The following is a 19,504-nucleotide window of genomic DNA, read 5'->3' as shown; positions in this document are numbered from 1 at the left end:
TGCATTAAATTTACCCATGTGCTAAGTATGTAAAGTTGTGGGGCCAGTGTCCCAAATGTTTGTTAAGCCAGCTTTTGTATTTAGGGTTCAAATAGTTTTAAAACAATTTATTAAATAATGATAATTAAATCATCTATTAGAATCGTTTTCCATTACTGGATGATAAGTAAGTTTCATTATCACCCAATTCTTCCATCAGCAATGTGTGCACAAAATATTTAGAAAACTGTGTCCAGGAACACACATTTACTCTGTAAACTCTGTGTTAAATTGTTTTGTGACCAAATAAATGTTCCATCCTATAATTATTGTGACAAACCTTTTCTCTTATTATACTTTTATGTTTATATTGCAGAAATATCTTCCCTTAGTCTGGTTACAGGCTGGATGGCTACCAATTTGTAGATGGGTCACATCAGGCAGCTTTTTGTGGTGCTGTACCACATCAAACAGGCAAAGCAAACCAAGTGTTATTCAATGCCAAAAATATAAATATAAATGTAAAATAAAGGGTCGACAGATAGTTTATGTGCCACACTTTGTGCCTTGGAACCAAATGCTTATGGAGTGGCCAGTTCCTTTTTTTACTCTTTTTAGACTCTTTAGCATGGCTGTTCCATTTACTAATAAAACAACAGCACTCTGTATATCTGAGCTACATTCCTCGTAGCAGTGCTGTTACCTTTAGAGCACCACAAATGTTCCAGATTTAGGTGTTATACTGCATATGTACACTTCTAGTATGAGTAGAATTCACAGAGTTGGTGACTGCAATAAAATGGCATGTGGTAGGAAACTTTGAAGGCAGTTCTTGTGATCAACAGGCCAAAATTCATAAGTTATACCCAAATGTGTTCAGGAAGGTGAATCTTTCTTGTGTGGTGTTGTATACCTGTGAAATAAACTATTATAAGTAAATATATTATGTAAAGTTGTACCTACTTGTATACACAAGTTGCTGCACATCTATCATATACCCCTAAAGGGAAATGACATTGTTTTAATCAAGAATTAGAGCACAGTTTTATATAGTGATTATAAGTTATATTGAAAACCTGACATCCTCTGGTCTTAAAGCATACAAACAATATAAACTTTAGGAAAAATGTTGTCAAAAGCCAGGTTTTCACTGAGAAAGCCTATTCATGAAAGCATGGATTTATCTCTTTCACAACAACTAAATAAAAGTATGTTTCAGTTAACAAACATAGTGTACTTTTGTAGGCAAGAAGAATATTTTAACTTTTCTGCTTTGGAAGTTGCCTTATTTGGATGCAGTGGTAATTTTGCTCATGCTTGCTATTTTTTCTTCTAGTTCCCTAATGATACAATAACTGAGACTGTCTTACTTTTAGTATCTGACTTGTTGAAGGGTGCATCATTCCTCTCTTGTTAGGCTTCATGTTTCCATCTTTCAAAGGCAACTTCACATAAAGGGTATTTAGTTTTGGGAGGTAGGGAGGGATAGAATGAAGATGTCATCCCCTCCCTTTGAAGATAATGATGTCCTTCTGGCCTGGTCTGACAACAATATTTATCACGCAAGCAGATAACTCTCTGCTTTGTATATATAGCAGCTAAGAGGTGTAGATTACATGCCCCAGAAGTGGGTATATCTCTTACCTCTAGTGAATGAGTTAATTTATGATTTTTGTTTTGCTCTCAAGCATTGCAAGAAGAAGAAAAACTTTTCTTAATGGTTGTAAGATTTTTTTCTGTTCATTTTCTTTTTCTTTTATCAAGCAAGCATATATAATTTGACAGCACGGAGTAAAGGGTGGGAAGTAACCCTGCCTAGGACAAAATTGTATGCAGGGTGCGCGCACAGACCTACACATGGCTTGTTTAGACTCATTAGCTAATCTATCCTTCATATTTTTGAGCTGTGGGAATAAAACCAGAGTATTTAAAGAAATAGCTATACAGACACACACAATGTGCAAAGTATATTCAAAATGCACCTAGGCAGCAGCTAGCTACTGTGGTACCATTGTATTTTTATACTGCAATTAAATATTTATTCACAATCACATATAGCATTATGGTTAAAGCAATGTAATACCCTGAGTTTATGTCAACAATTTAAGTACATTTATAATGTTCTGTGTTTTAGAATTGTAATTAGATTGCTTTAAATTTCAGGCCTCTAGATGAAAAGGATGATGAAGACAACCTGGTACAAGGAACTTTGAGTGAGGACACAACTGATGTTTTTAGCTCACAATTTGAAAATATTTTGGAATCTCAACACTCCAAAGTCACCTTCTATTGTAGCATGGATTCCTTGGATGCTTTATCGTCTGCAGATGAGTCAGAAACTCACTTCAACTTTGATTTACCTCTCACACCAATGATCCAGCAACGTATTAAAGAAAATAATGACTTTCTGGAGAACTCTTTACATGTTGGACAACAAGAGATACTGCGTGTGGCTACCAATAAGAGGAAAGGAAAGGAGTACTTAGAGATAACTTCATCTTTCCTTGAGGTTAGGACAAGTTCTTCAGTAAGTAGCAGCAAATCGGATGGCACCATCGAGAGAACATCTTTAGAGCCCTTTGCAAATGGCATTCAGGAAGAGAATAGCAGCAACAGGAGAGATTTTCTTGACCTAAGTAACTGCTCAAGGTTAGTCCAGCATTTTTTCAAAGCTATGGATACTGTTATGAATCTTGTTACAGTACACTAAACCAGTGAATTGTTCTATTTTATTGTGCTTAGCAACCAGTAAATGTGCAAGTTCCAATGCAATGTTTTAATTGCAAGCAATGGTTAATGGATCAGCTCTGTTTTCAGTCCCTTGCAGTATAGAATTTTGAAACTATGGCACTTCTGCTACATTACTCCTTTAAAATATTATCTAGACCTTTTATAGCAGAAACCACTGTATTTCACTGTTTACTGATTTGTCAAAAAGTTTTTGACACAGTTGAATGTTTCATTATGTAGACTCTTTAGGATTGCTCTTAGCACAAAGGTGTGGTGATTTGGTGTTAAAACTGGGGCTGCTGATTAATCACCATTAATATGTGAGATTAATAAGGTGATCAAATTTTTGACTGTGCTTCACACTGCTCTGATTGGTAGTCAATTGGAGGTCAGGCCACTAAATACAAAAAAAGAGAAGAAAAAATAAATTGTGCTATGTTCGATTTGAGTGCCAAGATCTCATTCTGTTAAGCAGAAAAAATGAAAGTTCATAAAAAATAGCATCCCTTGAATTGTCCATCTATACATCCGTCCATCCATTTTCTGACACTTATCCGGGTCCAGGTCACGGGGTCACCAGGTCACCAGTCTAAGCAAAGATGCCCTTACATCCCTTTCCCATGCCACCGTCTCCAACTCCTCCAGGAGGGATCTGGAGGCATTCCTAGACCTGCTGAGTGATATAATCTCTCCAGCTGGTCCTGGGTTGGCTCCGAGGTCTTCTTCTAGTTGGCGATGCTCAAAATATGTCCTCAGGGAGGCATCCTAATCGGAAGCTGAACTACCTCCTGTACCTCCTTTTGATATAGAGGAGTAACAGTACTACATTGAGCTCCCCACAAATGTCTCTACTCCTCACTCTGTATGTAAAACTGAGCCCAGACACCCTGCAAAGGAAGCTTATTTCTGCTGCTTGTATCTGTGTTCTAATTTTTTTTGGTCACTATCTGAAGCTCATGACCATAGGAGAGGACAGAGTCACAGATCGAATGCTAAATCAAGAGCTTTCCCTTTCGGATTAGCTCTCTTTTCATCATGACTGAGTGCACAACATCAGCATGACTGTAGGCACTGCTCCAATCTGCCTGCCAATATCCCGCTCCATTCTTCCCTCACTTATGAACAAGGCCCCTGAGATACTTAAACCCTTCTACTTGAGGCAGCACCTCATCCCCAACCTGTGAATAAACTGGTCTGCTTACGTAATTGGCTGAATCTAATAGTCAGAAAATCAATGTATTATTTTTCATCTTTATTTCATTCTAAAGACAATATTATTGACAGAACCAATCAAGGTGCTAGACTAATTTGTGACATGGCTCATAAAAAAATTACTTTGAGCTGTTGACAGATTAGTGTTTCACTGTTTATAATTGTTTGAGTTATGCAAAACGTTTCAATAAACTGAGTAATTTAATATGCCTAAGTAAGTGTTTATTAAAACTGATTTGTACAAGAAAGTAATCACTGAGATATTCCTGCTTTATAGAAAAAAAGAACACATGAAGGAAATATGTAAAAGTTTGATTAACATTCAGTTAACTTTGATCAAACTTTTAATTGTGCAATTAATTGCAATTAAATTTTATAATCAAACAACTGCCCTAGTAAAAGTTGTTTTTCCTGTAGTGTCTAAATATGTTTAAGTTCATGGCTTGCAGGTATTTTCTGGTGGAGTTAATTATTTGTTTTATTTACTTTTCCATTTATATCAAATGCTAGTATTCACCTTAATGGTGGGAATAAAGATCTGCTCCCTAAAAAAAATACTTGTATCAAGATATTGAGGGCCTACAAAATGCCTTCCAGCTGCACAACACTTTACCCACAACTCATTTTAGGCTGCATTGCATAAAATTATCCTGTCACTGAACTCGGGGAAGTCTAAAGTCATACACACCTTTAGAACATAAATAATGTCTCTCGTAGCCATAGAGAAAAATTTTCATTTGTTAGTTTTATGCTGATTATTTAGTCATTTACTCAATCTCCATCTACTTTTCCTTGTGAATGTCACTACATTATGTGTGGAAATGCACCAAGTTGGACAAACCAGACCACACTGTTCACAGAAACCATCTGAAGGATCTTAAGGGATATTTCCTGACCATTCAAGAGAGTCTCCCCAATGTGTTCTACGTCAGGCCTTGGGTTTTATCACAGTGAGCAAGACATCATAGAGTCATTCTCATGACATAACCAAACCAACTCAGCTAGAGCCTCTTCATTTTAGTTTCACATCCAGGCCACCTTGGATCATATTTATTGTAATCTTAATAAGTGCAGATCCAATTGTTATTGGTAGTTGTAAAATAAACATCGGATCATTTTATCAAAAAATAGCGAAGTTATTTTTGTTGCATAAAAATACGCTTTTAGATATTTCACTACCAAAGAAATTACAGGTAACTTAATGTAACTTAACACAGAAGGTGCACTCTGGGATTCTCAGTAAGACTGTTAAAAAAGTAACAGTGTGTGTGTTTTTGTCAGAGACGGAATGAGGCCCAGCTTGTGGAAAGATATCATTTTAGCAGAGGAGCCCCACTACATAAAACAGATGCTTGATAAATATTAGGAAGGCTGCATTGAAGTAGGTGTGCTAGAACGCGCAAGTGTGTGAGGCAGAGCCTGTTTAAATAGGAATGCTAGAGACTGTGTTTGTGAGACCCTGTTTGCATACAGTAAGTGCAGTGATTTTGTGTGCGGAGAAATGAGTCAGACTTAATTGTCAGTAGGAAATGCGGGTACTGACCAGAGTGAGTTAAAGTGGAAGGCTGTTATGTAGAATCAGAAATGCACTTAAGGATAAGTTCAATATTTTTCAAGTCCAAGCTATTTTTTTGCCGCAACCATCATGGTAGAGTTTTGACTTTTCTCTGGGCACACCCCTAATGCTGCCACAACAAAACAGAATGATACAGAAGCTTATTGCTGCCACCCAAAAAATATATTGTTTTATTTTGCAATAACTACTATTGACTACTGCTATTGGCATCATCATCCATGCACATTACCTGTAGTCTAGAAACAGCAAGTAAGAGAGAGGTTTTGCATATTTATAGGAGTCAAGTGATAAGAACAGAACAGACATAACATTTAATTTTAATCATGTTAAAGTTTAGTAAGTTTTAGTGTAGATGTTTTAATATAGGCAGAGTGGTAGTGCAGAGCTGTCATTTGTTTCTCACAGCACCAGTGGTGCTCTAGTGTATTTACATTGATTGGAATCAATCAGTGTGTTTAACTGTGGAAGACTACCTGTTTTAATATTGAGTACTGGAAATGTGTCAGTAATACTTACCAATTACCAAAGGTGTGTTAGTACTTCATGTGCTGTGAAGTAACTTACATTCACCCCCTTTTTTCCAGGTGTACATCTTGTTATGTATGGAAGTATAAAGACTGTGACCATATCCTAGTGTGTCATTTGCTGAAAAGTAAAGTAACTTTTTGTGCCTAAGCTTTACTTTCTTTTTATAAGTAGTTATTAAGAAGTACATTTACCTCTAAGGTAGGATTATGGAGTGAAAAATATGGCTGGCAGCAGCATGGTGGCATGCTGTGAAGAAAAGCAATGTTGACCATTCAAGTCAGGGGTGTCACACCTGCTTAAACCCTCAAGTGCTGGCAAGTTAACATCCAAGCATTACTTTGTGCCTGCTGAGGGAAAGACATCTGTTTAGTATGCATGGGTTGTGTGGAAGCCAGTTGTGCAGAAGAGACACTTGAAGTCTCAGACACATTCGGAAAGTTACTGAAAGTGGAGAGGGTTCATGCAGGTATGCCTGCAGGTGACAACATGTGTACATTGGATAGATGCTGAAATATAGGAGACAATCCACTGAAAGAGAAGCTATGTGAGGTGGATGTTATGATTGTGTAATTGATTGCTTGTGCCAGGTTGACGCATGATGTGATTGGTTAGATAAATGTGGCCTGGCAAATGAAATGGGAAAACAACTAACATTTGTGGATGGGCTTCTATAGAGTGATAATACAGAACAAATTTCTTTTGCATTTATTTATATACTGCAGATTTGTTCACGGCTTTTAATTTTGTATAAGAAGAATTGTTTGGTTGTTTGTTTTCTATTTTTTTCTATTTGTCAGTTATTATTTAGAAGCCACTGTAGATACTGTTCAGCTTTACTATCACTTAGTTTTGCTTTTTATTGTGTATTATGTATACATATTCTGTGTCACTGCAGGGGACTGCATTTAACTTTTAATTTTTGAGTACAAAACTCTTGAATATTGTTTTGCTGGTACAGCAAATAAGGAATATTTGTTTTTGAACAATTACTGGCATTTGTGCTACCATTTTAGCACTACTGGTCTGCTTAGGTGAATCTGCAGGTGCTCAGAGTTTGTGAATCTATTCAGAGATGCCACTACATAGGGTGTTACATTTGGTAACAGCAGAGGGATGAGTGGTAAGAGTTTGATTTTGTTTTTTTTGGTGTACACACAAAGCTTGTTTTTTGACATACAATTTGGCTTTGTTGAAGTAGCCTGTGAGCAAAGTTAACAGAGCAATGGCAAGGGCTGGAGAATAAACCACCAGCACAGGGGATGTGTGAGCACTAAAGGCACTACTGAGGTGGTGCATGCTACCATTTTTATAACACTGGTCCATTTGGGCATGTTTACAGATGCCTGGAGTTTCTGAATCTGAGTAGAAGTGCCAGTGCATGGAACATTACTGAGATGACTGAGATTTTTTTTTTCAGTCTTTATTGTCTTGTTGTCTACAGCACAGGAATACCGATTCACATCTGCTTATCAGCATTTAGCAATGTCAATAGGAATGCTTGGAGATACTTTTTTGAGGTAAAAGTATACCCTGGAGGAAACCGTGCCGCTGGGGCTGGAAGGAAGACAAGTAAGTAGTGAGGTGAATTATAGAACTGCTCTCCTTTTAAAATGGCTGAATCACAAATGTTTTGCTCTTCTTGACTTTTCATTCCTAAAACAACATGGAAATACCATTTTGCAATATGTGTACAATCTTGCAATCCGGATCAATACCCAATAACCCACTTGGGTTGAAAGATGGATGTATGCATGAAGTTTAAGGCGTTTGTTTTTATATTTGGACCATCTTAAAGTACAAAAACAGTATAGTTATTTCTAAAAAAAACAATGCTTCACTCTAGAACAAAATTTTATGTGGGAAATTAATATATACCATGATCATCAAGAAATAAGTTCAATTTGAAAATACTTAATAATACAATTTATTTATATAGCGCCTTTCCCATGCTCAAGGCACTTAACTTTTCCTTCAAATGAGGAGCACAGAGAAAAGATGTGTGTTGAGTTCTTAATTTAAATATAATGTTTAAATGATATTAAATAATATTTAAATATTAATTTATAATAATAATTTCATTTATAAACAAATTAATGTTAGTTTTAATTTGTAAAGCAATGATGAAGTGATCTCTTATAATAGTCTTTTATTGACCATATACCTAATGATGATGGCACCTTTTTTAAACTTTGCAAATGAGGCAAAATCAGAAATGTTATTTGAAAGGGTAACCCAAAATGAATAATAGTTTTCCAAAGCAATTGAGCTCTTTGTTTCTGAAATAAAAAGTGGAGGCTGAAAAATGTGCTTCATCGTAAACCAAGTCACTTTCAGCTCTGTACCAAAATGCATGTGGACATAATTACAGGGAAAACTGAAAACTGCTTTACCCAAGAAAATGTATATTTATGCAAGACTCTAGCCTGTAACTTTCTGATAGGTTTTAATTTGTATAGGGATTGCAATACGAAATGGAATTTTCCTTTCCCTGAGTTTCAGTAATAATCCAAGGAATAAAATAACACTGTAATGCAAACATTAAAATCATTAAAGTCTTGAACACACCCACATTCACATTCCAGGACTAATTTGAAATAATATGCAGAGACCAAATAATATACTAAAGATAAATACTCAAGTTGTGGTTGAGATGTTGGCTTCTATAAATTCTCTTTTCCAAATGATTTTAATGTCTTGTGAAAGAAGGAAACAGAATGGTTTGTGAAATGAAGGGTTCAAATAATATTGATGTTTGGTTGTTTAAATGATAACAACATTCCAAAATTTCGGTGTATTTCACAAATGCAAACAGAGTAGCATGGCATAGGATGACTTCTCTGAAGTAATGTACCTTAGCAGTAAAGCATTTATGACAAAATCAATGTTGGAAAATGTTTCTTGGTACCTGCATAGAATTCATCTTAGCAGTTGTATTTTAATATCGCTTAATGCTTATTTAACTTGTGTTATGTTCTTATGCAGAGACTTTAATTTAATAATTGATATGAGTAAACTGAGGTTCAACCTCCTTCATTTGAAAGATTTTTCAGTATGATGGAGGGAGTATCTCTGTTAAAGGAACACTCAACCCAGAAATGATATATATATTTTTTTACATATTACCCCATGTAGTTTGTAGTGATGGCCGCGAAAATTATTTAACCTCATGCGTTCATTCAGAACAGAGATTAAAAAAAAAAGTTTTTGACTGAACAGAATTCTGTGTTGTCTAACTGGGGACAACAGCAAACAATATGAAACACCCATGAAAAAATGTCACTTTACTCATGTAGCATAATCCACATGTGAAGTCATCTAGTGATATGCTTACAACCTCCCAAATTATTTTTTTGTCAGAAACTTTTTTTTTTATCTCCATTCTCCATGAAAGCATAAGATTACAATTTTTTTTCTCTGCCATTACTACAGACTAAATGGGGTAACATCTAAAAATATATAATTTTTGGGTTGAGTATTCCTTTAAAGTGCTGGCAACATGAATTACCCACTGGGCTTCGAATTTAGTACTTATCTGTGAAAATGGGCATTATTTAGCAATGTTCATGTCATTAAAATGACACTGCATTCAGTTTTAGAAGGTCTATTGTGCATTAAGAAAAGATTCCCCACATCACCACCATTAATCTGTACCATTGAGCCAAGGAAAGAAAGAAGGACCCATGGGTTCATGCTTTTTGCACTAAATTCTGTCTCTGCTCAATTGTCTGCATGACACAGTAGAACTCACGATTACTCAAACTGGGTGACATTTTTCCAATCATATCTTATACAAAATTTTGGTGATCACATTCCCACTGCAGCCTCATCCTGCTGTTATTAGTTGACTGAAGTGGGGCCTATTGTTGTTTACTACTACTATGTACCACTGAACACTGAAGTAACAAAACACTGTTAATAAACTCAGAAACACTGAAATGGTTTCTGTAAGCAAAGTCAAATTTGTGAAGTATCATTCATGCAGCAGAAAATAAAATAAAACTCAGTTCAGAAATTTAGCAAATAATATTTGTTTTGTATAAAGCAAAATGTGTGCTTAAGCTCAGAATATATAAAAGTATGGATTCCCCCTCATTGATGAATGTTGGTTAAGGTAGGAGTATTAGCTGTAATGGCATATTGTGGCTTGTAAGTCCAGTTCTAGCAGAACCATTGTGTTGAATTTTTTATTTAACCAGATTATACATCAAATACAAGTCCTTTCTTGTCAAAGTCCTGTTTTTACTGTTGCAGAGGCTGTTTGTGGTTCCACCAATGTTTGTCTGTTTTTCCACTGCCTTGTGAATAGATCTTGGCTTGGGAATATGCTAGCTGTTATATCATAAGAGTACCTGTGACCATCACAAGTGTAAATTGATATAAGAAAAATGGTTTCTGATATGCAGTCATTTGAGTATAACAATAGATGTAAATTTTAAGAGCAGTTCTCTGTCCTGTCTACATTGACAAACAACTACCTGTCATTTTCAAAAATGCTTTAGCATGGTGTGTATCAGAGGAGAGGTTCAGTTGAATCTGTTTAAAAATGCAGTTTTATACAACTGTAAATGGATGAGCCTTCCATTTTGATCAACCATTCCTAATCCACTGATTTATTTTTTTTTCCTGAAACAGGCAATAATGGAATGAGGAAAGGAAATGTAGAGAGGGACTACATTTTGAAGACATGAAAAGTACATACATTCATGCTCATGTTCAAAGTATCCTGTCAAATAAATCCAACTGTTCTGACGTTTATCTAAATGGGGCAAATATCTATAATAGTGATCTCTAACTCTGCCCAAATAACATTTAGTAAGAGATGTAGCAGTACAAAAATAATTTTAAAGAAAGGGCTATTTTTGTCTAGATTACTAAGTACTGTTACTCCCAACAAACTTGCAGTAATAGCACTTAATGTTCAGACATGCAAAGCATAATAAACAGTCCTTATAGTAATGATAAAGTCACAACATAATAATAATAATCTGTATATACAGTATCTCTGCATTATAAAAGAAAATACTGAGTCCCGTCCTCCTCTCAACCATTTGCAGTTAACAGCCGGTGCCCACAGTCCTCTCATCTTTCATTCATGTGAATGCTTTTGTCAGACACAGTTCCTGCGCTCTCAGCTCTTATAAATTTTTATGTTTTCCTCATTTTAAGTTCCCAATAAAAAAAGACTTATTATGTCCAAATCTTATTGAAGGATTTCATCCTGAAGGGTTATCAATAGAAGAAATGAGTACACGGGCTATCCTAGCACCGAGAAACAATGAAGTCAAATGAATTAACGCAAAGATTGTTGATCGGTTACACGGCAAATTGCCTAAATGCATATCAATAGACTACGCTGAAACAGTTGGTGGTGATAGTGTGTAAGATGAAAACATCAACTTACAATATCCCGTAGAATATCTACAACCATTAACACCGTCTGGTTTTACTGGAATTTACTGGAATTACTGTTGAAAGAAGGATGTATCGTAATGTTATTGTGTAATTTATGTATGAGTGATAGGCTATGCAATAGGACAAGATTAGTTGTATTCAAAATTGGTCAAACAATTCTGACATGTAAAATTTTAACAGGTGACAAGAAAGGTAATGTAGTACATCTTCCGCAGATAACGTTAGACACCAAAGGAGATCTCGATATGCCATTTGTATTAAAATGTTTACAGTTTCCCATTACATTAGCTTTTGCTATGACAATTAACAAATTACAGAGACAAACATTTGAAAAAGTCGGTTTATTTATTAGAGAGAAAGAAATGCTATTCACTCACGGGCAGTTAGTTATATGTTGCGTTGTCAAGATGTAACTCCAAACACTGAATCAAAATTCAATGTGATATTGACGAAAAGTTAATTCCTAATACTGTTTTTACTGAAGTTTTAAGTAAAAGTGTAAGTCTGAAAGGTATTTGCGTGTTAATTTCAAAGCCAAACAACAAAAACCTATAACGCAACATGAAACATAAATTTCTTTCGATTTATTACATTTTACTGTTTTTTACTATGGTTAATTACTCTCTGTAATGTAAAATAGTTAGGTCTATTATGCATATGTAACAATTCCCATGAAAGTAACAATCTGTTTAAATTGTACATCCACTTCCCCATACATGAGCAGCGGACCCATGAAATGATTATTGCGTAGCGCCTGCCCAGGGGTTGGTGAGCGAAGCGAGCAGGGGGCAGAGCCCCAAGTAAAATACAAAATTGACTGACTGAATTGTCAGCAAAAACAGTATTTCAAATTTAATTTAAAAACTGAAATTTTACATCTAGGGCAGTATATATCTGCTAAGATAGGGCATTTCAGTATATCAATATGTAGGAGTAAAAACGACCCCTGCAATAGAAAAACTAAATAATCCAACATCTTAAAATGCTTTGACTGATTTGATTGATATTTAGTGACTGTGTGTAAAAAAAAAAAAAAAAAAAAAAAAAAAACACGATCCAACTCATGTTTTTTGATATGTCAATAATAATAAGGTAGTGAGTAGGTAATGCTACAGTCCGCAGAAACCGCAGAAAAACAGTGCCAGCCGGCTGTTTGGGCATTGTCAGTTCATGCAAATGAAGGCCGTCAGCAGAAGTGATGGGTAGAGTACTCGAATAGTGGCACTGACCAATATGGTGGACGGACGAGTGAAGAACAGGAGGTTTCCAGGACAAAAAGAGAAGTCATGACATATGGCGTGGAGATTGAGCAATGAAGTGGAAGGAGGAAAGTTTGACAAAGCTCAGGAAGATCTGGTTAGCAATACTATAAAACACCCAAACTTACTCAAACTTTGTGTAACGCCATAATCCTACATAATCTACACAATTGTACATGGCATCAACTTAAACATTTTAGTTGAACATGATGGAATAAGATGGAATATTTCAAGTCACAAGTGAGATATTTTCTGAAGGTGTATATCTTAGAAACTTGTGTTTATCTTCTGAAACTCTGTCCTAGCATTCAGCATAGAAGTTCCAATCTTTCTAAAACTACAAACTATTAGCTTTGAAGGAAAAATGTACTCTGGATTTTCCCATTCACATTTTGTTTTATTCCTTCTATACAGGGTACAGGCAAGATGTAGTTTAACATTAAAATCCTATAAAAGCACTATAAAACAGGTTTGAAAAACCATGTCATTAATCATTGCTAAAGTGATCATAGAGATGCCTTAGCCACATTACTACAAATAAAATCTAACATGATAGGCTTATGAAATGGTTTTTCAAACCTGTTTTATAGTGCTTTTACAGGATTTTAATGTTACACAAATATAGTTATTAAAGTACATTCTGTACACAGTTCAGTATATGCAATAATATTTGCATTTTGCTTTAATTTTAAAATATTTTAAAAATGATCTTACATAGTTCTGCTAATTATCAATGCTCTGTCTCATATTTCTTTGCTGTGATTTAACAAAGCAAGAGGTGAAACACGTTTGCATTACATTACATTCAAATAATGCCCCATAGCCAAATGCTGCAGTTATCTTAAAGTACAACTGAAACCAAGGTGAAATTCTAGCTCATAAGTGTTTGAAAAATCTGCTGGTTTAAGCCTAGTGTCTGCACTATATAATTCAGCACATAGACTGCAAGCTATCTGTTATGGTACTGACAGAGTTAAAAGGAAACGCCAAGTCATTTTCGAAGAGGATTGCAGACATACATACCCAGTGATTGAATTGCCATTTGGCTGTGAGGAAATCGTACCACACTTATAGCAGGATTGTATGAATAAGCAGAATTTGGTACCTGTGTCCTGCTACGAAAGGAACAACTGCTCCTCTGTCTCCATGTAGGTCAGTGCAGCTACTGAAGGGCAGTCACATGGCCCTGCAAACAGAGGTGATTATTACTGACTTTCCCATTTAGAAGCTCTTATGGGCTCCTTTGTGTCCGGGTGTTTCTCCCATCCTGGCCTATCTGATGCTGAACACGGCTACACTCAGTAAGTCTTGACCTTCAGTATGCATGACATAATCCTTTATCGTCATGACGCTGGCAGGTAGTGCTGTCTACATCCAGAGAGAGCAGACATTGCCTCAGCCCACTTGCTAAGCTCTGCAGTATTTGTGTGAAACAGTTTGCTGGCGTGGGTGATACTAATTTCTTTACTAAGAAAAATGTTGCAAAGTGTCAGATGCATCTGTACTGGTTTAATTCTAGTACTTTAAGTACAAAGAGTGTGGGCATCACAATGAAGGCCTATAATACAAATACAATTTCTAAGAAATGAAGATCTGCTTTTAAGCATTTTGATTTATACAAGCACACACACACATGCACACGTTTTCTTTTTTAAGTTAATGTTTGTCATTTAATGCATGGTTATAAATACAGAGAGGCAAAATATAAACATTTGTATATTTAGGAACTTTAAAATATATTGTACAATGTGGTTTTGTTTCCAGCTTTGGGAAAGAACAGATCATTATGACTTAGATGTTTACAATCCTTTGTATCTTAAATGCTATGCACAATCTTCTCTAGTATATGTAATGGAGAATAGTTATATCTTTGGATTATAATGTATATTTTCATCATAGGCAGATAAAAAATATCTCTAGAAAAAAATGAAAAACTTTCATTATTTTTTACCTGCATTGTTTTTTTACCTGTTCTGCACACATTTGTTAATTTTCCCCAAGTTACACAAAAGGGTGCATCTGTCGGTTTTGTTGAAAAGTACAGAATACCTCACTATGATAAATTAAATAACATTGTTCCTAGGGCTGCTCAGATCAGTAGGTGATTGCTGATATATGTGACGTAGGAAAAGACTTGTGTAGGTTGATCATGTGCCTTTTAAAGTTGCCTTTGTGCACAGTAGATTTTAATCTAATTAATTACAATAATGTTAAACAAATCAAACAACTAAATAATTTGATGTAGGCCTGGGGTGATTTCTGTGTGATATATGCATGTTTCTACCTTTTTTCCAGGGAAGTTCTGAACATTTCCTCTGTGTGCATTTGGGTCAGTTTCTATCCCTATATTGCCAGGGATTATATGGCAGTGTAGCCATGTTTGTGTTTGAATGCTCTGAAAAAATGTATTCTTTGACACTGGTATACATGTCTTTCTATACCACTAGATGCGTGTTGCAGATGGTGATATTTTACCTGTTTTACTGTTTAATTTCTGGAAATGAACAATATTAATATTAATATGATTAATGATAATAGGAAAATCCCAATAGTAACACAAAAAGCAGAGTCCTTTCCTGATAGAGCTGACTTGTGTATGTCTGCATTTTCCAGTGGTGGCAGCAGTAACCCTACTGATCTGAAATGATGATGTGCAGTTTTTAATAACCGTTTTTTAATCAGAAACTAGTTTGTCTTTTTTACCTCAGGTTTACGTAACTTAAGATAGCCTCTGTGCTTTGATACACTCATAATATAGTGATGTGTTCAAAAGAGAAAATGCATAATGTTGTTTCTGTGGCAATACATTACATTTTTTCTGAGTAACTTACAAACTATGAACCTCATGAAACTAACTAATTAACAATTACTGCACAGATTTGCAAAGGCAGCTTTGACTCCTGCAGGACAGCAATGACCCTTGTTACGTTACTTGGAAGTATTTATAGTATCAAGCTGACCTTATGATGTGGTGATGCTGTGCTCCTTCCTCTGTATGTGTCACCATTAAATTAAAATGTAATTTTTATTTAAGCAATTTTTCGACAAGAAAATGTTAATTTCCACATTGGCTGGGACGAGTTTGGCTTCTCATATACATTGATAAACTTGCTCACTTTGAGTGGGCTTGTTTGCTACTGTCTCTGACTCAGATATTTAAGTAAATGATTGCTTTAATTAAAAGTATAAAGGTACAGTGCATCCGGAAAGTATTCACAGCACATCACTTTTTCCACATTGTTATGTTACAGCCTTATTCCAAAATGGATTAAATTCATTTTTTCCCTCAGAATTCTACACACAACACCCCATAATGACAACGTGAAAAAAGTTTACTTGAGGTTTTTGTAAATTTATTAAAAATAAAAAAACTGAGAAATCACATGTACATAAGTATTCACAGCCTTTGCTCAATACTTTGTCGATGCACCTTTGGCAGCAATTATAGCCTCAAGTCATTTTGAATATGATGCCACAAGCTTGGCACACCTATCCTTGGCCAGTTTCGCCCATTCCTCTTTGTAGCACCTCTCAACCTCCATCAGGTTGGATGGGAAGCATCAGTGCACAGCCATTTTAAGATCTCTCCAGAGATGTGCAATCGGATTTAAGTCTGGGCTCTGGCTGGGCCACTCAAGGACATTCACAGAGTTGTCCCGAAGCTACTCCTTTGATATCTTGGCTGTGTGCTTAGGGTTGTTGTCCTGCTGAAAGATGAACCGTCTCCCCAGTCTGAGGTCAAGAGTGCTCTGGATCAGGTTTTCATCCAGGATGTCTCTGTACATTGCTGCACTCATCTTTCCCTTTATCCTGACTAGTCTCCCAGTCCCTGTTGCTGAAAAACAACCCCACAGCATGATGCTGCCACCACCATGCTTCACTGTAGGGATGGTATTGGCCTGGTGATGAGCGGTGCCTGGTTTTCTCCAAACGTGATGCCTGGCATTCACACCAAAGAGTTCAATCTTTGTCTCATCAGACCAGAGAATTTTCTTTCCTCATGGTCTGAGAGTCCTTCAGGTGCCTTTTGGCAAACTCCAGGCGGGCTGCCATGTGCCTTTTACTAAAGAGTGGCTTCCGTCTGGCCACTCTACCATACAGGCCTGATTGGTGGATTGCTGCAGAGATGGTTGTTGTTCTGGAAGGTTCTCCTCTCTCCACAGAGGACCTCTGGAGCTCTGACAGAGTGATCGGGTTCTTGGTCACCTCCCTGACTAAGGTCCTCTCTCCACAGAGGTCACCTCCCTGACTAAGGTCCTTCTCTCCCCAATCGCTTAGATGGCCGGCCAGTTCTAGGAAGAGTCCTGGTGGTTTCGAACTTCTTCCACTTACGGATGATGGAGGCCACTGTGCTCATTGGGACTTCAAAGCAGCAGAAATTTTTCTGTAACCCTTCTCCAGATTTGTTCCTGTCTCAGAGGTCTATAGACAATTCCTTTGACTTCATGCTTGGTTTGTGCTCTGACATGAACTGTCAACTGTGGGACCTTATATAGACAGGTGTGTGCCTTTCCAAATCATGTCCAGTCAACTGAATTTACCACAGGTGGACTCCAATTAAGCTGCAGAAACACCTCAAGGATGATCAGGGGAAACAGAATGCACCTTGAGCTCAATTTTGAGCTTCATGGCAAAGGCTGTGAATACTTATGTACACGTGCTTTCTCAATTTTTTTATTTTTAATAAATTTGCAAAAATCTCAAGTAAACTTTTTTCACGTTGTCATTATGGGGGTGTTGTGTGTAGAATCTGAGGAAAAAAATGAATTTAATTCCATTTTGGAATAAGGCTGTAACATAACAAAATGTGGAAAAAGTGATGCGCTGTGAATACTTTCCGGATGCACTGTATATATTGAAATAAAGAATGTTCAGGACACTGCTGACTAGCAGCAACTGTGGTTTTTAAAAAATGTTCATTTTATAGGAAGTCAGATTATTTTCAGCTACATTTGCATGCACTGTACTTTTATACCATGTTTCAAGTTACCTTGACCTTTGAAATACCCCTTTCGTATTATAGAATATATAGTTATAAAGCTGCTGAAATCTGAGCAACATTATTCTAGAGTGATGTGCAAAAGTATTTAATCCCCTTGACAGTCATCATAATTTTCTGCATGACAAAAGATTTATACAGTAATCCCTCCTCCATCGCGGGGGTTGCGTTCCAGAGCCACCCGCGAAATAAGAAAATCCGCAAAGTAGAAACCATATGTTTATATGGTTATTTTTATATTGTCATGCTTGGGTCACAGATTTGCGCAGAAACACAGGAGGTTGGTTATTCAAACACTGCAAACAAACATTTGTCTCTTTTTCAAAAGTTTAAACTGTGCTCCATGACAAGACAGAGATGACAGTTCCATCTCACAAATTAAAAGAATGCAAACATATCTTCCTCTTCAAAGGAGTGCTTGTCAGGAGCACAGAATGTCACATAGATAGAGCAAACAAATCAATAGGGCTGTTTGGCTTTTAAGTATGCGAAGCACCGCGGCACAAAGCTGTTGAAGGCGGCAGCTCACCCCTCCGTCAGGAGCAGGGAGAGAGAGAGAGATAGAGATAGAGAGAGAGACAGAGTTTGTTTTTCAGTCAGAAATCAATACGTGCCCTTCGAGCTTTTAAGTATGCGAAGCACCGTACAGCATGTCGTTTCAGGAAGCAGCTGCACAAAAGATAGCAACGTGAAGATAATCTTTCAGCATTTTTAGACAAGCGTCCGTATCGTCTAGGTGTGCGAACAACCCCCTGCTCACACCCCCTACGTTAGGATCACAGATAGTCAGTGCAAGAGAGAGAGAAATGTAAGTTGGGTAGCTTCTCAGCCATCTGCCAATAGCGTCCCTTGTATGAAATCAACTGGGCAAACCAACTGAGGAAGCATGTACCAGAAATTAAAAGACTCATTGTCCGCAGAAATCCGCGAACCAGCAAAAAATCCGCGATATATATTTAAATATGCTTACATATAAAATCCGCAATGGAGTGAAGCCGCGAAAGGCGAAGCGCGATATAGCGAGGGATCACTGTACACATTTATCCATCCAGTGTTTTTAATGTGAACTCTTATGCTGTAACAGTAGATTTCCAAAGACAAACCATCTTCTGTAGATATTTAATTGAAGAAGAAAAACTCAAAAGTTAGTGTTTGAATAAGTATTCAAGTCCTCCACATCGGTACTTTGCCCAAGAACCCTTTTGCTGCAATAACAGCCTTCATTTTTGGGGGGTAATTATGTCCTTCTTTTACATGTTGTTCAGGAGTGATTTTTCCCTATTCTTCTTGGCAGAATGTATAGAGATCCTCTAGGTTGGTGGGATGGTATCTCTGGACAGCAGTTTTCAAACAATGCCACACATTCTCAATAGGGTTACGATCAGGGCTTTGACTTTGCTATTCCACAACATTCACCCTTCTGTTTTTGAGCTATTCCAGTATCGCTTTGGCCTTCTGCTTAGGGTCATTGTTATGTTCAAGGACAAATCATCTACTAAGCCATAAGTTCATAGCAGACTATAGAACAAGTTGTCCTACAGTATTGTGGCGTACTTCTGTCCATCCAGTGTCCCTTCAACTCTGACAAGATTGAAAGTATCAGCATATGAAAAGCATCCCCATAGTATGATGCTGCCACCACCATATTTAACCATAGGTATGGTGTTTCTTGAGGCATGGGCAGTGTTAGTTTTACGCCACATACAGTGGGGCAAGAAAGTATTTAGTCAGCCACCAATTGTGCAAGTTCTCCCACTTAAAAAGATGAGAGAGGCCTGTAATTTTCATCATAGGTATACCTCAACTATG

General features: G+C 36.7%; 1 protein-coding gene across 6 annotated transcripts in view; it reads left to right on the top strand.

Annotated features, from left to right (window-relative positions):
• psd3l (pleckstrin and Sec7 domain containing 3, like) overlaps positions 1 to 19,504 on the top strand; it is a 649,947-nt gene that overhangs the window by 245,426 nt on the left and 385,017 nt on the right. For all 6 annotated transcript variants that reach the window (XM_051929574.1, XM_051929571.1, XM_051929573.1 and 3 more), the window contains one exon: positions 2,143 to 2,628. In XM_051929574.1, the coding sequence (XP_051785534.1) occupies positions 2,143 to 2,628 (486 nt within the window). The remainder of the gene's footprint in view (positions 1 to 2,142; positions 2,629 to 19,504) is intronic.

The sequence above is a fragment of the Erpetoichthys calabaricus genome, chromosome 7 (genome assembly GCF_900747795.2).
Source record: "Erpetoichthys calabaricus chromosome 7, fErpCal1.3, whole genome shotgun sequence".
NCBI classification, from domain to species: domain Eukaryota; kingdom Metazoa; phylum Chordata; class Cladistia; order Polypteriformes; family Polypteridae; genus Erpetoichthys; species Erpetoichthys calabaricus.
Note: the sequence above shows the minus strand (reverse complement) of the source record. Positions and strands in the feature narration are given on the sequence as shown.